General features: G+C 48.5%; 7 protein-coding genes across 7 annotated transcripts; 4 read left to right on the top strand and 3 right to left on the bottom strand.

Annotated features, from left to right (window-relative positions):
• Window positions 1-290: 290 nt before the first annotated feature.
• BC939DRAFT_199000 (uncharacterized protein) lies at window positions 291-2,218 on the bottom strand. Its single transcript, XM_051550594.1, has 7 exons — window positions 1,990-2,218; window positions 1,753-1,881; window positions 1,344-1,613; window positions 1,011-1,232; window positions 821-905; window positions 576-700; window positions 291-487 (listed from the first exon to the last, which is right to left on the bottom strand). Exons 1-7 carry the CDS (start codon window positions 2,152-2,154, stop codon window positions 407-409), a joined length of 1,077 nt encoding a protein of 358 aa, XP_051411106.1. The 5' UTR covers window positions 2,155-2,218; the 3' UTR covers window positions 291-406.
• A 113-nt stretch (window positions 2,219-2,331) lies between these two features.
• On the bottom strand, window positions 2,332-5,812 carry BC939DRAFT_454815 (Hsp70 protein-domain-containing protein). The gene is made up of 5 exons (XM_051556113.1): window positions 5,319-5,812; window positions 4,982-5,239; window positions 4,763-4,862; window positions 4,289-4,653; window positions 2,332-4,200 (listed from the first exon to the last, which is right to left on the bottom strand). Exons 1-5 carry the CDS (start codon window positions 5,586-5,588, stop codon window positions 2,419-2,421), a joined length of 2,775 nt encoding a protein of 924 aa, XP_051411105.1. The 5' UTR covers window positions 5,589-5,812; the 3' UTR covers window positions 2,332-2,418.
• A 3,310-nt stretch (window positions 5,813-9,122) lies between these two features.
• BC939DRAFT_198844 (uncharacterized protein) lies at window positions 9,123-10,033 on the top strand. The gene has a single exon (XM_051550593.1). It carries the CDS (start codon window positions 9,276-9,278, stop codon window positions 9,903-9,905), a length of 630 nt encoding a protein of 209 aa, XP_051411104.1. The 5' UTR covers window positions 9,123-9,275; the 3' UTR covers window positions 9,906-10,033.
• BC939DRAFT_454808 (uncharacterized protein) lies at window positions 9,645-11,090 on the top strand. The gene is made up of 2 exons (XM_051556112.1): window positions 9,645-9,901; window positions 10,602-11,090. Exons 1-2 carry the CDS (start codon window positions 9,898-9,900, stop codon window positions 10,874-10,876), a joined length of 279 nt encoding a protein of 92 aa, XP_051411103.1. The 5' UTR covers window positions 9,645-9,897; the 3' UTR covers window positions 10,877-11,090.
• Window positions 11,091-11,305: 215 nt separating this feature from the next.
• On the top strand, window positions 11,306-14,112 carry BC939DRAFT_504142 (uncharacterized protein; the record flags this gene model as incomplete). Its single annotated transcript, XM_051560486.1, has 3 exons — window positions 11,306-11,638; window positions 11,735-12,923; window positions 13,022-14,112. The coding sequence occupies 3 exons, from the start codon at window positions 11,306-11,308 to the stop codon at window positions 14,110-14,112; spliced, it is 2,613 nt and encodes an 870-aa protein (XP_051411102.1).
• A 1,664-nt stretch (window positions 14,113-15,776) lies between these two features.
• On the top strand, window positions 15,777-17,395 carry BC939DRAFT_487224 (uncharacterized protein; the record flags this gene model as incomplete). Its single annotated transcript, XM_051559346.1, has 3 exons — window positions 15,777-15,941; window positions 16,071-16,431; window positions 16,614-17,395. The coding sequence occupies 3 exons, from the start codon at window positions 15,777-15,779 to the stop codon at window positions 17,393-17,395; spliced, it is 1,308 nt and encodes a 435-aa protein (XP_051411101.1).
• A 1,672-nt stretch (window positions 17,396-19,067) lies between these two features.
• BC939DRAFT_398435 (kinase-like domain-containing protein) lies at window positions 19,068-20,736 on the bottom strand (the record flags this gene model as incomplete). The annotated part of the gene is made up of 5 exons (XM_051552423.1): window positions 19,068-19,334; window positions 19,422-19,831; window positions 19,961-20,083; window positions 20,191-20,443; window positions 20,569-20,736. 5 exons carry the CDS (start codon window positions 20,734-20,736, stop codon window positions 19,068-19,070), a joined length of 1,221 nt encoding a protein of 406 aa, XP_051411100.1.
• Between the last annotated feature and the right edge of the window lie 2,463 nt (window positions 20,737-23,199).

Genomic DNA, 23,199 nt, shown 5'->3' with positions numbered 1-23,199 from the left:
TAACATTGTGTGTTCATACCTACACTATGAAGCAGACTGGTTTGTTGGAAATGGTATTCCTTATTTATTTTTTCTTGACGGCAACATGCATGGATCGTTCAAAGAGTTCCCCGCCTTTGTGATGATCTGTGTCGTTAACAAAAGCCTTTTGGTTTTTATTACTTGCCAAGATTAAAAGAGAGCACGTTTTGTGCTGGTGACTGCACACAGGGCCATGACCGCGACAAGGCACTTGCGAATCGTCTAGACGGCAGTATTGCAGCTTTTCACACATTCTTTCCATTTTTGAATTTGCTCCGCATTGATCAGATCGCATGGGTTCACTCGTGAAATGCTTTGAAGTACAGAATTTATTAGTAAAACCAAGTGTTGTAAGTGTGGAAATGAAAGGAGAAAGCGAGATCTATTAGAGCTCTTTCTTGAGCATCTTCTTGCCAAAGTTCTTGACCTTATAGTTGGTCTCCCACAGGAACTGCGTCGCGCCAAACTATTCATCAAATAATAGACATGTCGATTAGTTTTCAATATAATAAAACAAACCTGCTGTACGGATATACATATAAGCGGTTACTTACAGGTGCAACCAAGCCCAAGACATAGTCCAGGCCAATATTGGCCATAGGAGTCACGCCCCTGGCAGCAACACGCAAAAAGTTGGTGTCAAAGTCGGTCGTGACAGCAAAGTTTCCCTTGCGGAGACCTACAGTAGCATTATTATTATTATTATTATTCCTTTTTTTAGAGACAATCGTTCCCAAAACCATACATAGCACTCCTGAAATCAATAGAAACGAGTGTTCCACGAAGGAGTATGACCTACCAGCAAACATGCCCTTGGCGGCCTCTTCCGGAGTCAGACCCGTACTTCCCTCGATCTCCCTTGTCACCAAAGGCTTCGTCAAATTCTACACCCAAAGCAAAGGTAGTAAGCGAGCATCAGCAACCCTACGTTTCCAATGGAACCATTGTAGATCTGCATGAAAAAAGAGTCTATATATAAAAAAAAATACCTCGTTTTCAAATCCTGGAGTGAACATAGTTCCAGGATAGTAGATATGGACGCCGATGCCGTACATCAAGAACTCGTTACGGAGACACTCGGCCAGACCGCGGAGGGCATACTTTGTGGGAGCATAGCTGCTGTATCCTGCAAAGCCGATCAGACCCATCGTCGAGGCCGTCATCACAATCTTGCCCTTCTTTCCCGTCTCAACCATGCGCTTTGTGGCTTCCTATGGAATATTGAATCGTCGGTACATTAGCTTTTGTGCAGAACAAAAAAAAAAAAAAAAAAAAAAAATGAAAATGAAAATGAAAATGAAAATGAAAAAGAAAAAGCTTACATGGATAGTGTAAAGCGTCCCAAAGTAATTCAGCTTCATCTGCATCTCAAACTCGCCGATCGTTGCTTCGACAAAGAGCTTTGGGATCGAGGTGCCCGCACAGGCGACGATGATATCCGGAACACCCGAACCCGAGCCTCCCTGGATCGAGGCCTCGTCGAGGGCCCGGATTGCTTGCTCACGATCTGTCAGGTCTGCACTGATCCAATGGAACTTTTGAGGCGCACCGGTCATTTCCCTATCCTTGTCCTTTCGGGTCGCGGCTGCTTGCTTTTTTTTTTTTTTTTTTTTTTTTGGACAGGTTTGTTGCAACAGACAAAGGCAGTTGAGGGAAAATGTAAATTGTGTTAGATATTCGTTCCCAGCGGTGATACCGCGCTCTTGACAAATAAAAGAGGGTTCAGCGTACCTTCATGAGTTCAAAGGTCTCTTTGAGAGGGGCTTCCTTACGTGCGACAATCGTAACATGCGCACCCTGCTTCGCCAACTCGATCGCGATCGCTCTACCGAGTCCCACGCTTCCTGTCACGTACACATGCTAACCGAAGATTGAGCAAAAAGAAAACCTGTTTAGGTCCAATACCATGATAAATCAGCCTCAGTTGAACTTCAATCTCAACGCGTTGATAGATAATGTAATCTATACCTTGCCCTTAACCTGGAACTGGTTACCCTTGATCAGGTTATACACGGGTGTGACGCCAAACGAGGCAATGAGGACCAAGAACAGGTTCGCACAGATGGACTCGAACACCGTCAGGGATGCTCGGTCAGTCAATGACCAGAGCAAGTCGGCAGGAGACCAGACCATTTTTGTAAGAAAAGGGGAAACAAAGAACGTTGGGCGGAGTAAGTTTGTGTGCTGAGGATGATGGCAAGGTCGAATGAGAAACTCTCTGGACTTTCTCCTCTCTTCTCTGCACTCGCTCCCTGATTAGCTTAAGGGTGCATCCTCGAACTCAATTGCTCGTTTCACAACAGATTGTGGGGTAAAGCTTTTATGTTGTTGGTTTCTGATCTAGTGTTTAATATAGGGTGCTAAACGAAGTGAATGTGCGACAATAAGCTAGCTAATCTAAAGCTCGTCCTTCTGGTGCTTCACGGGCTCGACAACAGGTTCGCTTCGCTCCTCTGCCTTCTCGGGCGCAGCTGTTTCTCCCTCCTTCTGAGGCCCGTCCTCCAACGGATTGCTCTCTTCACTAGCTTCCTTCTCATCCTTTTTCTCTTTTTCCGTCGCCTTCTCTGTCGAGTTAGTGCTCTCCTCCTTCTTCTTCGTAACCTTTGGCTTCTTCTTGCTCATCAACCGGTGCATCTCTCGCTCCACAGTGTTGCCACGCTGCTCGATCTCGCGCGTTGTCACAACACCGTCCTTCCACAACGGCAACGCAGCTTGCTCGGTCTCCTTCTCCTTGATCCATGCTAACACGTCATCGCACGCATCAAACAGCCTCTGAACATCCTCGGGTTCATGGAACGCACCCTCCCCTGTCAACAAGCGCTCACCAACAGATCGGGCCATCGTTACAGATGAATTGAGAGACGCAAATGCCTTGGGTCTCGAGATGCGCTCAGCGGCGCGGACCGAGATGGGACGCTCCAACTTGCGCAGATCCTTCAGACGTGTCTGAAACTCGACCGTGTCCGCATCTTCGTTATCGTCCAACCACTCAGAAACCGTCGACAGGCTCTCAGACAACTTCTCACGCTCCTCCTCTGTTGACACCTCAATAACCTCATCCCTGTACAACAAATCACGCCCGAGATACAAGAAGGACTCGAGTGAATTCCTAGCCTCCTCACGTGCGCGCTTTGCTACATCCAGGGCATCCAGCTTCTGAATCTTGCTCAAGGACTCCTTCTTACTCGATGTGGTCAACGGTACGATGCCCTTGTATTCAGTATGGACCTTCAACACCACCTTTTCCGTCTGGGTTGTTGGCACGGTTTCGTTCTTACCGGGAACCTCGGTACTGTTGTTGCTTTGCTCAGTCTTGTTATCTTTGCTCTTCTCTCCAGCAGGCTCGTCCTTGTCCTGCTCTTTGGTTTCGCCGCTATTCTCCTGCTCCCCATCGTTCTTTTTGGGCTCAGCATCCTTGACATCCTCGTTCTTGTCGTTTCCGCCAAAGAACGATTTGACCTTGTCGGCCAAAGTCGCCTTCTTGGTGCCGTCCGTCTCAATGGTCGCAATCGCCTCCTGGACGCTCAACACACCAGAGTCCGAGAGCTCAATCGTGACCTTGACCTTGGGAGTCGCGACGCTGACATCTTTGAACTTGTTGATGGCGTCCGTCAATCCCGACAATGAAATGTGTGCAATCTGCTTCTCACGGAGCTCTCCCTCATGTGCCTCCGAGACTTGGCCATACTCCAGATCGAATCCGAAATCTGTCACGCGCTTAAAGCTCATGATCTTGCGCGTTCCCAGGACGGACCTTGGGGCAAAGATAGGGGTCACGAAGGGCTTTCCGGGTGTGACAGTATCCTTGGCCTCTCCTGTGTACTTGACTTCAACCGGGAGAAGCGAGATATCCTTAAGACGGACTTCCTTCACCTTGAATTGTCTGCTCAAGCTGGCAGCACGGAATACGGCGCCCATGACCGCCGCCTCGTCTCCGTTGACATTCTTCGCAATCTTCTCCTCGCCAACAACAGCAGCCAAATTGGACTGAACAGCTGGAACACGAACACCACCTCCCACCAGCACGAGCGATTGGATATCGGATAGCTTCATGTTGGCATCTGCCAAGGCAGCATCGATGGGTCCACGGACACGAACAAAGAGATCCTTGGACAAGTCTTCCAATTCAGCACGAGTGACCTTGATCTTGAAGTCATTCTCTTCCATCAAGTTCTCGACCTGAACCGAAAACGAGCAACTTGGTTAGTCGTCTGCGTATAGTGTTTGGTCATCGGTGATTTGTTAACAAGTATAAGTGACCACTCACCGAAGCCATGGTCTCAATGTTAGCACTTAAGATTTGCTTGACTCTGTTGGCCTCCTTAAGAAGCTTGGCCATAGCGCGCTCATTCTGGATGACGAGTGTGCTGAGTTTGGATCCCTTCTGCTCTTGGAATTTGTCGGCCAAGAACTTTTGCAGGCGAACATCAATGTCATGTCCACCGAGGGTGCGGTCGTAGCCCACAGCCTTGATCTCCACCTGCTGCACTGTCTTGTTAAACTTGCCCACGTCCTTGACAGTCAAGTCCTGGAAACAGGCCAAGCTGGCAACCGTACTTCCTGCGCCCATGTCGTAAAAGATGTGACATTGCTCCGTAGGGAAGGTCCTACTGGTAGCGTAGTTGAGAGCGACTATATATCGATGGGTGAAAATACATGCGAGGATTAGCTTGATTTGTTCTAAAACCATGGTAGACTTGAATATGTATATGGACTTTGCGACATGACCCTATTGCTTTACCTGCAGACTCATCGTTGATCAGGGAGAGAACGTGCAGTCCAGCTAGCTCGGCGGAGTCAAGCACAGCCTGGCGCTCAAACTGGCTGAAATATGGAGGAACCTATGAGTAGGACAAAGAAAGCAATGCTGAGTTTAGAATATTTCCACCGTTCCTACATTTCCTGTTGGCTGGAAGATGTTCATATTGCCTTGGGTTTCTGCAAGCAATTGAGAACCTACAGTAATGACAACATCCCTGACGATCTCTCCAGCAGTCTCCTCGGCCTGCTGCTTGGCGAGAGCAAACTGCATGGCAACCAATTCCTCAACCGTGTATTTGACTCCAGCTGTCGTTTCAAATCCCGCGGTTCCACGAACCTGATCCTGGATCATGTTGTTGGTGAAGGTGTTGCGATATTCGACGCAGTGATCATCATCATAACCACGACCCAGGATTCTCTTCAATCCAATAAACGAGTCTTGTGGGAATCGAGTGGCCTATAAGAAAGCAATTGACACAAAATCAGCAAGTGGCTCCTCCAAGATCTGCGGGATGTGTTTAGTAGACAGGTCGTACCAAGCTGAGGGCCTCGGATCCAAACGCGCGGTCGTTGCCACGGATCGTGATGGCAGATTGAGTCTTGCGCTTGGATTCGGCATTGAGGACGATGTCGAGAGGAATACCGGGTTTAACCAGCGCGACCTTAAACCAGTCAGTACCGTAATCAATGGATATGACGGCCGCATCGACGGGCGTCGTATCCAGGCACAGGGTAGCCAGGGCCGCGACTGCGCCGAGTGTCAGCAGCGATCGCTTCTTGACCTTTGACTGTTTCGTTTGGACCATTATGTGTTTTGTGTAGGCTACCACAGCAGAGGGAAGTAAGGCAGAAGATAGGGAAGAAGAATGGTTACTGCTTCTGCGCGGCGACGGCAAAAGTGAGCGTAGTTGATTTATGAATAGGTAACTGCTTAGTTACAACGAGCAGAAACAGATCAGGGCTATGTTTTGAGATCAGGAATGAGGTGGAGTGGAGCGAGAAAACGATGAAGGTGGAGAACAGCGCTGGGATGATGCTGATGATGAGAATCCCTTCAGACAGTTTCTTCTTTTAACTCCTCTGGGCTTCTCTCCAGCGTCCACGTCTATCCAGGCGGTTGCTTCCCTGGCTCGTTCTCATTGGCCAATTGATGTAGCTCACGTACGGAAGGCTCATTTGGCATGTACGTGCATTTTTTCTAATTGGCATCTCTGTCTTATTGACCATCGATCTTTTTGGGGGTATAGACGATCTCGAAATAGAATCTCGCGATATGGGATTGTGGGGTCAGGGGTAATGGAAGGACCTATTGTTGTTATACCTCCAAAGGACTTTAACATTCCTGGCTGCAGCATCGATCAAGCTCAACAGCGCCTAAGGAGTGTCCTTCTCGAACATCCTGTAGTCAAGCGTTGCCATGTATCCTTGTGGCACTTCATCGTAGTTTGTTTACGCACTGGCCTTTTAAAGGACACTCCATGGACGATGTCAGCATTTGGTCATTGGCGCTAGTTTCCCACCGCACATAGATTGTGTAGTAATAACGTTTGAGTTTTTAAAAGCAACGCGTACTTTGGTTTAGATATGATTGGCCCGGTCTAAGACCGGTGCACTGTTTGGAGTGGTGCATACTTTTTTTTTTCTTGGTGAATCAGCTTTCCTCCCGAGAACCGGGTCGGCAACCAGGATTGGCCAAGATGGCGACTCGTGCCTAGTTTGCTTGGCCGGGGATAGATGGATACAAACTCAGCAAACAGCAAACAGAGGATAGAAGCAGCTGCGGGCTAGCCTCTTTGAGATGACTGGAATCGACAAATCAGACCCAACCGGAGACGGGATCATGTATCCACAGCCGCAGCAAGCAGGACATGAGTGTACTATTCAACTTGATCCGGCAACTGAAAGGGGAGACTTCCAGTCTGAGCATGTGCCCAGTCCAGGCATGACGGAGTATCGACCATCGCTGCTGGACATGTGCTATAATATGGTGCCGTAGTGTGCTGTGGGCTACTGAACTTTGCAAGGTCGTTGTCATCGTTCTTCTCCCCCCTGCATTCGCCGTTACACTTAGTCTGAATATCCATCTCTGCTTTTCCCTCACATCTTGCTCTTTTTCTTTTACTATTATTGTTGTTGTTGTTCGTAGCCTTCATTCTTTTTCACATTCTACACGTCTTTCCCATCGATATCAATCGCCGTTGTCGCTTCGACGTATCTTTTTGTCCCGTGCAAGGTAAGCGCCATTCAGTTCCTTGTGGATGCGGTGGCATGCATGTTTTTGTTTTCCAGTGCGTGGTTCCCTCTGCGATGCCGCAATCTGTCCCGCTTCATTTTTTGAATGTCACCACAACCCTCGTATTGTCCATCCTTCAGCTCTTCACCCCAGGTCCGCTTATTTGGATGAGATCCCAGATTCATTCTGCTATTTGAAAAGGTGTGATTGAGTAGCAGCCGATGGTCAAGGCATACCTTTAAATACCATCATCCTTTTTCTTTCATTCATGGACGATATACCAATACCTTATTTTACGCATTTCTGGAAAAAGGTATCATGTAAAATGAAAAGAATGAGAGCTGGCCTGTGCTCTATTTGGACTTCGCATGCTTAGGTCAAAGCTGCAAAGTAATTAGCTTTCTTTATCCCTACACTCAAATCTTCAAGCCTACTTCATTAACACTCTCTTCTATATATCTCATACGCTGGAAGAGCCTTTGATTCACTTTTTTTCCATTTAGCTCCTGCATTTTTATAACATCAATATACTTGCTCGAGAAATGGGCGCCATAATATGCATCTCATATACTCCGGATGCACCAATGGGCAGGAGACCGTTTACTTCTCTGGCATTAGTACACGGCTTGTGGTTGTCAATCCTTCACTGTAGGCTAGTGTTGTCGGACTACAACTTCCAGCACATTCCTCGCGGTAGGGGGGTTTACGTAATATCCCATTCATTGCTAGTTCGATTGCTCCTTTTCTAATCCTCATTCAGGCTAGGGGTCCTGGTCGACTGTTTGCTATAAGTTCTTTGCGTACTGAGCTGAGGCATACACGAAGACTATGCACATGCTCATTTTATCTCTTCATATGTTTGTGTCTATCGAACCTCGTTCTCCTATCTCGTGAGGCGCGCATATTCCAAAGGAAGTTTGATGACTCTCGACGACCTAAAGTTGCGATTATTGTGTTTGTGATCAGCCCTTCTCTCACGCGCACTCCCCGTACCTATTTGTTATTGTCATTTCCTTCTTGGTATGTATATTTCCTAGGAAAACCCCTGTCTTTTTTTTTTCTTATTTGTGTGTGTGAGAGAGATAGAGGGAGAGATAGAGATAACTTTGGAAATTGTCTGAGAGAACAGAGTAAGGTAGTGGGAAGATAGTATATGCTTGGAACGAATGCCTGCTTTCTTTTGGTGCTCTGTATTGGTCAAGAGCGTCGTATCCATACGACTCTAGTCCAGATTCTGCCTTCGACTGATCGTAAGCATCTACATGGGTAGGTTTGAACGTCCACATTCTAAACCACAGGCGCGCTTGAGCAGGTCGAAACATATCCTTTGAAGAATACAGGTACGAGAAGAGATTAATATTGTGATTCAGTGTGGTAGTTGAGATACGATGAGGAGCATGGAGAGAAGAATCCATGGCCTACCGTGCATTCGATAGATGTCAGAGTGGGTCTCTGCCATTGAAGAGTATCCGAGATGTGTCTCAGTAGGGGGGTTTTCAGCCGTTGATTGCTGATCCTCAAACGCTGTAGACTTACCTCAAAGAAGAAGAATAGTCACCAGAAACGAAGCGAACAGCGGGGTGCGAAGTATCCCGGCGATCAGGAATGAAAGGGATCTACACAGCCTTGATGGGAGAAATGGTGCTTCATATTTGATGGTTCATATCTGTCCCTATATCAGCTGTGTTTCTTTCTCACACCACTAGTGCAACAACACCGTATTTTCGTATATCGTTACAATACAATGATCCTATTCATTCTCATCCGACCACGGTTAATTTTCCGAGGGAAAGGAAAGATGAATCAGCCTGGTTCTCCAGTTGCAGTGCTACCTATCTTTCCTAATTCCCAATCTTTTTTCCTTTTGGCTCCTCGGCCAATTCATGTTCCCATTGCCTTTCTACCCTCATCTCTCGCACGATCTTCCGAGGTTCAAGTGTTCACATCCGCGTAAGCAAATCAATTGTGCTCTTCGATCGTGGGAGAGATATGAAGGGGAATAGGATGGATCACACATTACACAAAAAAAGGCAAGGCAACACCATCATGATCAACAACACATAAGCCGAGAAAAAAGAGCCTAAAGTCGGGTACAGATGGATCGTACAAGGATAAATGGGTAGCGAAGGAAAACCACATCTTCATTTTAGAGAAATACAGCACAACGAAAGAAGACTAGGACAGAGGGACGAATGGAAGGGGTCAGAGAACAGGGCATCAGCATGCATATTGCTAGCACATCTCCCTCTGTTGATACGGCATGACATCGACCATAGAGATAGAAAAAAATAGCCTTGCACCCCGGACCTACCACAGTCGTCGCAACACGCAGCAGAGATGCATATTGGCAGGACAGGAAAGGACAAACAGCATGCACCTCCAATTCATGTTAGTCTATGAACAAAAACAACAAAACAACAAACAGAGTGCAAAAGATGGACTGGGGGTGTGTACAATATGTCTGGATGCTTGGGCCACAGGCGGAGTGTGCGACCGCAAAAACCTTGAGTCTTTCGTTCATATAAGGACGCACGCTCCCCAATCGTCGGGGAAAACTCTCGTTGAACTAATGACACTGACCACTGCCCCTTCTCCATCATCACTTCTTTGCCTGTTGCTGTATGGACAGATATCATCCTCAATCCTCCTCCTCATCATCGTCATCATCATCAACTGCATCCTCAGTCTCATCCAGTACCCCTCCTTGCAGCACACTCTGTCTCTATTGACAAAAGCACAAGGCACCTCACACACTGACCTTGACAACTACACCGTCTTGCCCCAACTCGATTTCTTACCCCTTCCTTCCACCCACCAGATCATAATAACATGCTTATTCCTCGGCACTGCCGGCAGAGCTCCGACGACCTCATCACTTGCGAATGGGTAAGTGGCATCGCAACTCGCATGCAATTCACATTCTTCAGGAATCGACTGCTCGAACAGGAATGAGAGAATCGCACACTCAAACCTCCCAGGACGAAGAGAAGAATGAAATCCTTGTAATATTATTATATACTTTTTCATGTGTTCTACACCCTCCCTCCTCTCTCCACTTAATATATCCCTGCACATTCTATCACCCTTCCTTGTCTACTGCTGCATTCTTCCTTGTCTACTGATGCATCCTTTCCTCGAGATACCTCTATGCGGGCGAAATTAAAAGGAGACCACGGAGACAAGGTGCAGAAAAGCAATTGGCAATTGGCAATTGGAATTGGATCCAAGTGCGTGAAGGTGAGGGTGTGAAGTGCAAGGGGTATGGGCTGAACACTATTACAACATGTGTCCAACCCAATTGCCCGTTCTTGTCATCATACCGCATGCGGATATGCGCTGTGGCCGTTACATCCAACATTACGTCTGACATCCATAAAGGAAAGAAAAGAGGACAATGCTAGTTCAGTTACACCAAAACATCACCGAGGGCCATTGGAACCGAGGATGGGATCCATCCACAAATACAAGCGCGCTGCGTTTTGTCCGTTGCTTCTAGCTCTTGTCTGCGCATTGCTTATATTAATACGCCTTTGGGCTGCATCATGTTTCTGGTTTGGGCATGCGTTCACGTAACCCCCTCCTGCAGCTCGTCTCTTCCTCCCTTTCTCTTCTTCCCTCATCTCTTCCCCCTGTTTAGCCCACCACCAGAAACTCCTCTCTCCTATTTTTTTGATACTGTTCTTATTTTTGGCGTGTGTGCGAACTAAAATGAGCCGGAACTACAGACAACGGGCTATGGGTCGTTACTGCTCCATTTTGTGTCCATTCAGGGACAGACTTTTGAAGGAAAAAAAAAGGGCGGATGCGATAACCTTGCCACGGTCCAAGGAGGGGATCCACATTCGCATGTTGCCAAGATGAGGCATTAAGAAAAATACATATGCGGGTTTCCAGCCGTTGCCAGGGCAAGGACAGCCAGCCAACGAGCGAACAAACGAAAGGAGAAATGGTGCGGGGCACAAAGCAGAGGAGGGGGATAGCCAATGAGCTGTCGATGTTCCAGCGGCCATGTGGTATCGTGCGTCTTATACTTTATATATATTACTATTAAAATAACATTATGGCGGCAGTTTCCTCTATACTCTTCTACGCTCTTTTCTTTCCTCTTCATCCTCAGATACTGGTATATACAAAAAGGCGATCAACATCTGTGCGCAACCATCTCCACACTCCATCCGTTGGCCATTGGTTGTTTGTACCCCCATACTTCCACCATCCACACTCCGTTACACGCGAACTCTTCTTACTCACACTCCTTGCAACCCTCTCTCACTTCCACCCTCCCAGACTATGTTGCGATTCGTGTCTGGCAAGTTCCAGCCCATAACCCTGGGCTTCAATGTCTGGAATCACTCTCTGCCAGAGATCTACGGGGTCATCCTCGGCATGTTCATCAAGCTAGGCCTGGTCGAATGTCTCAATATCTCCGAGAGCGAACTCCTTGACTTCATCATCGACGTCGACCGGGGCTACCTTGCAACTTTTTACCACTCCTTCTACCATGCCGCCGATGTCACCTCGATCCTTTACCACATGCTGCTCGAGATGAACGCATCACAATACCTGTCAAAACCAGACATGGCAGCTTTGCTGCTCGCTGGTCTCTGCCATGATATCGGACACGTATGTTATCATCACACATTTCATAATAGAATGGTCGTTCTACTCGTGCCTCATTGCTACATTCTAACACTGACACGCTATTGACAAACGACTTAGCCCGGCCTGAACAACCTGTTCCAGGTCAATGCCCAAACAGAACTCGTCCGCCAATTCGGAGAGGCATCCGTCCTTGAGAGGTACTCGTGCTCGCTTGCGATGGATCTCGTCCAGAAACACAATTTGTTCCGCAACATTGCCCAATCTCCCGCCGCAACCCTCCCCGAGGGCCACCGCGCAACGGAGGAGAGCATGAAGGAGTCGATGATCAAGGCCATCATGGCCACAGACATGTCCTTCCACTACGACATGCTCAATAACCTCAATTCCCTCATCGAGTTCACATCCACACCCACATCTTCAAGAGCTAACTCTGATAGCGAAGATGCCGCCTCGGCCACAGAGACCGAATCGGACACGGATTCAGATATGAGTGCACCTCCATCACCGACTCTGCCCAGTCCTTGCCATCATAACCACCTTCCCAGTAGCGCAAATGGTGAGGTAACAGCAGCACAAGTTCGAGCCATGCACGCGCGGCTCGAATGTCCAATAGCCCGACACCACCGCCGGCAGTCCTCTGCTTCTTCTATCTCCTCTACATCCTCAGTCGACTCGGCCTGCTCAAAGGGCTCCACGCAGACGAACCACAGTGTCCTCGCTAATGCCGCTCGTCTACCATCCGATCTGACTCCTGAACTGCGCCAGGTGTTTGCAAACTGCCTGCTGCATGCTGCAGACATCTCCAACGCGATTAAGCCCTGGGAGCTCTGCAAGCGGTGGTCGGATCTGGTTGTTCAAGAGTTCTTCCGGCAGGGAGATATTGAGAAAGCCCAAAAGCTGCCGGTTTCGCCGAATATGGATCGCGATCAGTCTAACCAGGCGCAGATCGCGCTGGGATTTGGAGATTTTGTGGTCCGACCATATTTCGAAAGCTTTGTCGAGTTCTTGCCAGAGGCAGCGCCGTTCTTGACCAATTTGATAAGCAATCGCGAGCAGTGGATGTTGCAGAAGGCGACTATTGAGGTGGAGAAGGAGAGGGAGTTGAAGGAGTTGAAGGAGAAGATGGAGAAGATGGAGAAGATGGAGAAGATGGAGCCTTGTGTGGCTATGGAGAACATGACCATGACAGCAGTGGATGCGGATGTTGCGCAGAGTGTCGAGAGTGCAGAGCAACAGATGAAGGATTTGCAACAGAGGATTTCAACTCCCCTTCCACCACACCTTGCCCCTGGCCGTCGCCTCTCAGGTACAGTGCTTCTCTAATGAAGCGATATGCTCGTTTCCTAGTTCGTATTCAGACGATGCTAACGATTATGCTTCTTTTCTGCATTTAAAACTACATAGTGGCTGCTGGAGTCGTGATCCTGGACGATACACCGCAGCGCCCCCCTCCACACCCGCACCGGCGTCTCCGCCACTCGACCAATACCGACAGCCCAGGTTCTCTCTACCATCACCACCGCCATCATGCCATTCGGAAGATCAAGCGCTCGCTCTCTGGCCGCTCTCTGTCGACATGTCTACGCGATCAGCAGGAAGCTATGATCTCGACAATGAAACGTGAGGCAACCGTCCTCGAAAATAAGGGTCGCTCCATGCATCTACACTCATCTGCTACACCATCTGCAGCAGTAGCGTCAGCTGAAGCGGCGGCAGTATGGACGAAAGGTAGATCAGTGGGGGAAATAGAGGATAGCGACAAGGTGCCATTGGTCTTACCGCAACCTCAGAAATCGTTCCGACAGCGCCGACACGGCAGCCTGCAGCTTGAGTTCGCACATCCTAGGCTTCGGCAGGAGCTTGGAGATGGATATGTGACACTCAATCTCCAGGACAGCAGCACGGATCAAGAGCAGGAGCAGGAGCAAGATGGTAATATACCCACGGACCCTCTGTGTATATCAAGTACAACATGTTCTGTTCGACCGCCTTCGCCGGTACCGTCGCTGCCTGCCGTAGGGACAGCTTTCGCGGAAGGACATCGGCAGCAGCTTCATCCACTCCAGATCCCACACCTTCACACTCGCCATCATCTTCATGCTGGCTCTCGAAGCAGTACACCTGCGCTTCTGACGGAGAGTACTCGATATGACTGGGACTCTGGCTGCGGGCCTTTAGATGCTTCAAGGGGCTGTATGTCTTTGACTGGTCCGCCGTCGGCGCCGGTACTTGGGGTAGCTAAAGGTCTTACACAAGAGGAAGACGAAAAAAGACGTTTGAAGATGTGGCCCCCGATTTCGGTGGCGACTGGGTTGGATGATGGGCCGTTGGATTGTGTGGTTGGGACATCCACGAGACAGGGGGACGAAGAGCAGGAAGGTGAGGGGTTGAAGGAGGCGGAGAAGGAGAGGCAGCAGGAGATGAGACGTGGGTCGTTGGTGGATGGGGCGGTGAGCATTACGGCAGCGACAGGAGCGGCTGGACTGAGTGTTTGAACGCATTTTTCCTACGCATATTTTTGTATATCTGGTTCTTGACAAAAAGCCAAAAGAAAAAAATGTATAATACCTCGTTTTTCGAAAGAACTAGCAAAAAAAAAAAAAAAAAGTTGTTTGTACCATAGACCGTTTGCTTTCCTTAGTTAGAGTAACGATAGAAGTGAACAATTAAAAAAAAAGTTTTTGTTTTTCTCGATATAGACAATATAGACATGTATGCCTTGTGTGGGTGTGTAGACTTCGTTTCGATCTGGACACATTGCAATGAAAAAAACGTGCGAAAGCGTGTTTATTAACGAGATCACAGCACCCATGCGCTTGTCTATAAACTAAACTTGCAGAGGACAAGAAAGGAGAGCGAGTAGACTGGGCGAAAGCACATGTCAATGCTGGTATCCAAAGAGTCATAGGACAGAAAAAGATGCGGGGTCCGCCTAATGAGGTTTCTTTGCGTAGTCGGGAGTCTTTGTGTCCTAGGACGGGTTGTTTGTGCCTCGTCACCCTGTTTGCGGAGATTCGCTTCAGAGCACTTTTTTTTTTTTCTTATCTCTGCTCGACGAGGGCACCCTGCTCCGTTGGCCCGAAAAAGGAAAGACCTGGGGAAAAATGTCTGTATAAATACACTGCTCTTTATTGAAACATCGCATTCCCGGCGCCCACTCGATCGTTTTTTGTCATCCATTCAAGGCGTGGGATGGTCAGTCATGCTGAACCCTCGCTGTATATATCGCCTTGGAAAGACCCATGAGCAAACAGCAAGACCGCTTACGAGTAGTCGATCTAATGGGCGAGTACAAAGGACACAAATTGCTCCTGATATGATTCATCGTGGTTCTTCAGGGCACAGTCCTCCAGTCCAGGTTCCCCTGGCGATTTGAAATGATGAACTAAACCCAGTCACGAATGGCGTTTCGATCTGCGCTATGCGTTATCGCAAAATAAAACCAGCCATGATAACCTCTATGATCCAAGACGGGAGGGAGCCCCTGCGGCGATTGTGGCGATGAACAATGAGCAGCGATCAGGAGTGAGGAGGACAAGGGCAACGACGAGTGTATCGTATGATATTGGAGTAAAAGAAAAAAATAATTCTGGATATACATAGGGCATCCTTATATGGGAGACGTGCTCGATTGCTTTTGCGGACAAAACTGTTCACTCAAAACGAACACATAGAAAAAGACGGCGAGCGACTGCAGCTATCTCAAAAGGAACAAGGGAGATGATGCTTAAGTACTCTTGTAGTCATCCATCGTGAACAGCCAGCAATGATAATGCATGACAAAAAGGCGCATCCATCTTTATTTTTATTTTTATTGCTTAGTGTTCTTGTAAGCCATTTGATTTGAGAAAAAAAAAAAAATAAAGAAAATCGTCTATCCATTGAATAGCGTCTTTTTTGTATCTTTCAAAGACATTTAAAAAGGCAACGGCCATTTACTTCAATTGCCTCTTGCTCTTCTTTGTTTTCAACCCCACCATCTATCCGCCACAGCCATCCTTCGACTCTTCTTGTCGGTTTCCCTCCACATCTAACAGTTCTCTCCGCATATCTCTCCCTCCACATCACACCGATCACAACAGGAGCCACCATGCCCTCTTTCACGCCGTCCACACCTTCGGAGAACGACAACAATGTTCTTCCCACACCTGTGCCCAGCATGCCCAGCGGCGGTGTCGAGGTCTCACATGAGCGCAGGGGCTCAGTTGCTGGACTAAACAAAGCCAAGATCCTCAAGCCCTTCAACACCGCCAACATCAAGATCCTCTTGCTCGAGAACGTCAACGAGACCGCCGTTTCTGCCCTCCGAGAACAAGGTTATCAGGTACTAAATCGACTGCATGTCTTTTCTCTGCTCATTGCCAACAGTAGCAGCTTTCGCTGTTCTCTAGAACCAATTTACTGAAACATCGCAATTCGTTTTTTCATATATTTTTTCTTCTTTCCTACGCAGGTCGAAACACACGCCAAGGCCCTGTCGGAAGACGTCCTGGTTGAAAAGATCCGCGATATCCACTGCATCGGTATCCGCTCCAAGACCAAGCTGACCAAGAGGGTCCTTGATGCCGCCGAGAAGCTCGGAGTGATCGGGTGCTTCTGTATCGGTACCAATCAAGTTGATCTGGAGCATGCCTCTCAGAAGGGTGTCGCGGTCTTCAACTCGCCCTTCTCCAACTCGCGCTCGGTCGCAGAACTGGTCATAGCCGAGATCGTGTTGCTGTCCAGACAGCTGGGTGATCGTAACAAGGAGATGCACCAAGGCAATTGGCAGAAGGTCTCGGCGAACTGCTATGAGATCCGTGGCAAGACTCTCGGTAGGTGATGTGTAAAAATGACAGCGCACGAGCGATTTTTGATGTGTATACACGCAGAGATAAGATTTTTTTTGGTAACAGGTCGACATCAACACACCGAACAAACAACGCGACAACAACATATCCATGACACGCGCGATATACTTACCGCTACTTCATCTTTTTCCTCCGTCCTCAACCAGGAATTGTTGGATACGGCCACATTGGTTCGCAGCTCTCGGTCCTTGCCGAATCCATGGGCATGCGCGTTCTCTTCTACGACGTCGTCCCATTGATGCCTCTCGGTACCTCCAAGCAGGTCACGACCCTCGCTAGCCTCCTCGAATCCTCGGACTTTGTGACCCTCCACGTCCCCGAAACCGAGGAGACCAAAAACATGATTGGCGAACACGAGCTTCGTCAAATGAAGCGAGGGTCCTTCCTCATCAACGCCTCCCGCGGCACCATCGTCCAGATCCCCGCTCTCGCTAAGGCTCTCCGCTCTGGACACCTCGGCGGAGCTGCCGTTGACGTCTTCCCGAAGGAACCTGCCGCGAATGGTCCTTACTTTGAGTCTGAACTGGTTGGTTGCCCCAACACGTTGCTGACTCCCCATATTGGTGGTTCGACCGAGGAGGCCCAGTCGATGATCGGAGTCGAGGTCTCACAGGCATTGATCAAGTTTATCAACAACGGCACGTCGATCGGAGCGGTGAACTATCCGGAGGTTGATCTGCGTGCGATCCGGTACGAGGAGGAGAACTCGATCCGGCTGTGCTACACACATCTGAATGTTCCTGGAGTGTTGAGACAGATCACGGATATTTTGGCGGACCATAATGTGGACAAGCAGTTCTCGGACTCGAAGGGAAAGATCGCGTACCTGATGGCGGATATCTCGGATGTGACACAGGAGCAGATCCAGGAAATCTACAGACGCGTGAGCGAGACGCCCACGAATATCATTACCCGCGTCTTGTATTAAGTTACGACGCGAATATCTGAGGACGAGGAAGGGGAAGGAAGAAGAAGAAGAAGAAGAAGGGAAACAATCTACATGCAGCACCAAGAAAGGAAAGAGAGAAGCCTCAACTGCTTTTCCTTTTCTCTCGATCGCCTGTCTTGCCCGCAGCACCACAAAAAAAAAAGCAAGAGAAGAAACATATGTCTGCTCTATGCCGCGCGATTCAACTCCCAACAAAACCCAGATTCTTTCACACCATTATTCATACATAGTACTATATTATTATTCCTTTCTTGCATTTTGTTCATTTCATTTATATACCTGTTCATATTTATTTGATGTAGCCTGCGTGGCTCGACACTCCTCATCATCACCATCTCCCACTTGTAGATTTATCCTTTACTCTCTCTCTCTCCTTTTTTTTTTTTTTTCTTTGGTGTTGGCCAATGCTTCCAGTTGGGTCCTCTTTATAAAGAAATCCAAATCATGAATTCTAAAGATCAGGATGGGCTAGGTTGGGAAAGATTCCCCGGCGCTTGCTCCTCGTCGTCATATAGAGAACAGAAGTCGGCTTTGAGGAGTACAATTTTGACAGCTCGAAAAGAGGCGAAGGTTTATCGATGGTGATGCAGCTGCGAGTAATCTGGTCATCTTTGAGGCCGTCGGTAGACAAGTGGGCGAAGCAATTTCGTCCTCACGGCTTTTCAGTGGTTTACCTCGCCTTCACTCTTCTGGTCTTGAATAAAGAGATGACCATGTATTAATATATCAAGCCGTCGATCCTGAAGATGTTCTTGCTTTTCGTTCTTTACTATGGTTGACAAGATGATATAACAAACAAAACACCATCCAACAGGGCCACAGAATCCTGCTTAAGCGCTCTTTTCAAACATCGCCAACCGATCCCTTGACAACTTGCCCACCAACCGTGGTCCAGGCGCCAGTGATGGTGCAGGAGATGTGTCTCCCGATGGTGTGCTCGCATTCCTCTGTCCAGGACCAGGAGATACGGTCCGAGGAGACTCAGGTGCAACCGATGCGGTGGTAGACGTTGCTGTGTCAACCTGCGATTCTTTAGTTTCCTCCGACACTACTTTTGATGCCACTTGAATCGCAGGAGCATCTTGCTGCTCCAATGCCACCTCTGCCTGTTCAGTTTTCTCTGCCTCTTTCGGTTCGACTGTAGCAGCTGGCGTCGGCTCGGATTCCGCGGGTTTGCTCTTCTCCTTGGCAGGGACCCAATAGCACATGCCCGTCTCGAAATCACACACCTCGTAACCCTCCGGCTCCTCCTTTTCTTCCGCCTGACCTGCCTGTGCAGTCACCTCCTGCAACTTTTTGGTCTCAGTTGCCTCCGATATTGGCGCTGCTGCTGTCACCTCTTCAGCCTCCTGCGCTGGGATAGTAACGGATGCTAATTGATGCTCCTGCCCATCCTTGGTCTCGGCGTCGGGTTTAATATCCTCCAGCGAGACATTCTTCAGGCCTTGGTCCTGCATTTCGATAATGGCGGTCATGGTGGGATCTTCGGCATTCTTAGCTGGTACGAGTACCTTTGCATTGGCCAAGACTCCCTCATCCGCATCCTGCATGCGCTCATCCTCTTTGGCGCTGCTACCAATATGCTGGACGTCGCCTGCGGTAGAGGGGGAAGTGACGGCCGAGCGCGATGCGGAGTTCCTGGTGCTTGCCTTTAGGTTCGAGATAAATTTGAACTATGAAGCATCATTGAACACAAGAAAAGAATCGCCGTAAGTAGTCGTTCTAGCCTGAAAGTGCATAGATGATCCAACACCAGGGTACTTGGGGGAGCGTAGGGACATACCACTGCTGCTAGGCTGTTGATCTTTCGAATGGCGCCCTTGAGCTCGGCTTCGGTAATGTTTGTTACGGCAGTAGCCGTGTTCTCTTCCTTGCTCATCAATGGCCACTTGTCATCATCAGTTACCCAAGGATCATTCTGTAGATCATACATGTATATCGATAATAACGAAATTAGTGTAAGCGATAATTAAGGCTGGTATACCATTGTCCAGGTCTTACTTACCCTCAGTTCGTCAATGGTGATACGCTTGTTTGGATCCTTCTCCAGTAACTTCCTGATCAGGCTCTCAAACCGTGGGTCCTTCTCCTCAGGAATCTCAAAATCTTCCTCCCGGATCACACGCTGCATTTCCAGGATCGATTCGGAGACGTAGGGCAAACGACCGTACCTCAAACAGTAAAGCGTAATGCCCATCGACCAGATATCCGTCGCCCTTCCAGAAACCTCGCCATGATCAGGACGACAGAGTTCGGGCGCCATGAACGCAGGGCTGCCAGCGGATTTCTTGGTCATGTCGTCACCCTTCTTGTCGAACATCTCTGACACACCGAAGTCGACAATTTTGACAACACCGTGGGATCGCAGCAAATTATCGGGCTTGATGTCGCGATGGATGATGCCGTGCTCATGGACTAGCAGGGATAGACACGTGGATATATGGATACAAAGAGGAAGAAAGAGAGAGATAGTTAATTCAAAGTGAAGTTTGTTCATCAAGGACAACGGACCATCCACCATATGCCATATGGTAAGATCCTTACGATATTCGATTCCAAGGATGATCTGTCGGAAGACGCTGCGACACTCTGCATCCCCATAGGCGGCCTTGTACTCCTCAGTCAGAGAAACCTCCATGAGAGCTCCTTGCTCGCAATATTCAAAAACTAGAACACGAATAGTTTTTACTCATCAGTGTTCCCGTGTCGTTTTTTTTTTTGTTCAGCAAGTACCACGATCCTTCCACAGAAAAATAAAGCAAAATAAAGCGTACTCATGTACATGGAGTCATCCGTCGCTACATCGAGCACCTCGTAAAGCCGGACAATGTTAGGGTGGTTTAATTTCTTGAGAATGGCGACTTCGCCACGGATCAGGTCCAAAGGCGACCCCGCACTCAAACCAGGGGCGTCATCTGCTCCTGGGCCTCTTCTTCGACCACCACGACCTCGTCCACGAGGGCCGAGATTGAACAAATTGGCCTTATCCTTTTTTCTTAATTTGGATTTGCTGAACTCTTTAGCAGCCTAGCGGGGGGGAAAAAAAAGGAAAAACATCATCCATGGTTCAATTGAGGTTGGATTCGCCTCCATAATCAAAACCCAACATCCCGTTCACAAAAACAAGAGCAAATGAATCAATATAGACTTACATAATGGACCTTGGTCTCCGGGTCAATGGCCAGGTGGACCTTCCCAAAGGCACCTTTGCCTATCACCTTTATGAGGCTGTAATTTTTCAGCTGTCTTGAGCCATCCTCGTTTTGGGTAACAGAGGCATCGAGGGTCTCTTTGACCTCGTGCGGTTTCGAGAACTGCATGGAGTTGCGTCTGGAGCCCGAGGTCGAGGTCGCAGAAGAAAAGGTTGACAGTGTGTTGTTGTTGCTGCCGCCAAGGTAACTGTAGTCAGATGAAAATGAGGAGAGAGTGTCGGTGAGGGCCGCGGGTTGGTTTGAGTCCATCATGGTGGCTCCGATATTCGTGTCGGCGCCAGTTTCGAAGGACAGGGTCGTGGTCATGGACCCATCGAGGGGCTGGTCGTCCTGGAGGATCACTGGTGGTGCGGGTTGGTAGTTATCCTTGGGCAACAAGGGCGTATCCGAGTTCGTGTTCTCCATTTGCTGCAATTGGTGTTGCTATTGCTATTGCTGTTTCCTATTTCCTTTTCCCCTGTTTCTGCTGGTCCTTTTGTGTTTCTCTTGTGATCGCAGTTGGCGAATGTTGAGGTTGAAGAGGAATGGAATGTCAGGCAAAGGAAAGAGGACCTGACGAAGAGATGGACAAAGACTCCAAGAGGAAAAAAAAAAAAAAAAAAAAAAACAAGAAAGAAAAAAAGGTGTGAGCACATCTTATTTTCATCCGTCGAGAGACTGCAAGTTGCTGTACTATTTTGGAACCGCATGGTTCCAGCATTGGACTGGGGCACCAGCTGGACCCACCGACGTATACAAGGGTACCCCATCTGGGCATCTCTACCCCTATCCCTATTCTAACTCTTATCCAAGGTACGTTTATCCCCACATATCATGGCCATTGCCACACACCCACTCACTCCCTCACCGTCTTCTGGCCTTCCAAGTGGCGGCTCCAAGCATCACACGTTTCTGAGCGAATACAACCGATTGTAGCAGGAATTGTGTGCACATGGACAGGCAACATCAAATCCGGAAAGGAACAAACACGGGCACAAGGCACGGGCGCGAGGGAAATACGCGTAAGCGTATATGACCCATCAATAGTTCAAAATTCAGCCTCTGGATTACTTTGGTAATGTCAAGGCGGATAAGGTAGACGTGAATGTGTTTGAAGACAGCCGAGAAGAGTGTGGGAGGAAGTGCATGCGAGTTCGGAGGAAAGCATGACCGAGGTCCGTGCGTGCGTGAATACGTGCACGCTGAGACTTCATGCTTTCAGTGACCATAGTTCCTTGCCCGATACCACCATCAGCTTCGAATCCTTCCTCAGCCAGCCAGCTTTGGGTGCCAACGCATCAAACTCCATCGCCGAATTGTTCTGCGACATAATGGCTCCCGTAATCTCTTGGGATGGTGGACAGGCTTGCTGTCTTGCAAACACCATGGTCTTTATTACGAACAATCTCCACCGCACAACATGCAGAAAATGTTCCGCTATGGATAGGCCACTTATCTAAAGATCTATCCTTTCGGTAGATTCTCTATGCTCATCCGGAGCATCCTTGCACGGACTTGACTTTACCTTTCCTTCTGAATCCATAGATCACGTTCGTATCCTGAACTGGCTCACACTCGATACAATTGACAGTATTTCCTGTAACGCTTCCGCGTCGTCAACGCCTATCCATGCATATTTGTTATAAACTGCTCACAGGAGTCCTAGTGATAAGATCTCCTCTTTTGGATGTGTGCCAAGCAACCGTACGATCCTCAGCTTGAGTTTGTGTCGGACCGCCATACGACTTTCGGCCGAACAGTACTTTAGACAGTCGTCTTTGCTCTAAATACCCTATAGAGATAAAACAGCGGAGGATGAACCATAGTCGTAACGTGTTAACTGAAAATTTATCCTTTTCGCATGATCCTTCATCCATTCCTGTTGATCATCGCGTCTTCGCTGCTTTTGCTCTATAACTCTGTCAGGCAAGCGCTGTGATGGTCGGGTACTTTATGTACATGTACAAGGATTGGACCGTCCATCGGATAGCCGAGACCCCTGCCCAGTCGTCATGGACAAGGTGAAAGACGTCCTGAAGTCGAATAAACTACCTTATGATGAAGCGAGCGGAGACCATTCTTCCAATTGTTGGCCTGCAAGCATTGAGCCCCAGGCAAACCATTTCCGATTCCCAAATGACCAACGAGGAACCTGCAAACAACGATGACACAGGAAACGATCTCGAGTTGCATCGAATCCTCAAAGTTCCCCAAGACGCTTCACAAAGTGCAAGACTTTTATGACATGCAAACGTTTAAAAAGATAAATTATCGCGTTTGCAGCTTCAGCAGTTATGTTTCTATTAAAGGCTAACAAAGAACAACGAGATCCGGTTGGACTTGCCTGCATCGTCCTGGTGAGGACTGGTAGTGAATCCATTGTGGTCAAGACAATGACCTTGTTTCCATTGCCTGTTTCTGATCAGCAAAAGCGACATATCGCTGTTGTGTGGGCAGAAGTCGGCGCATTGTTCTTCTCTCACGATCAGCCGTTCGGTGGCATAATAATCTAATGCAGGAGGCCAGCAGCGGGTCAATTTCGTTCTTCAGGGACCGCTGAACACGTGGGAAGAAAATACAGTCGCAAGCGAT

Source organism: Gamsiella multidivaricata (assembly GCF_025024155.1).
Source record: "Gamsiella multidivaricata strain RSA 2152 chromosome Unknown BC939scaffold_42, whole genome shotgun sequence".
Lineage (NCBI taxonomy): Eukaryota > Fungi > Mortierellomycota > Mortierellomycetes > Mortierellales > Mortierellaceae > Gamsiella > Gamsiella multidivaricata.
Note: the sequence above shows the minus strand (reverse complement) of the source record. Positions and strands in the feature narration are given on the sequence as shown.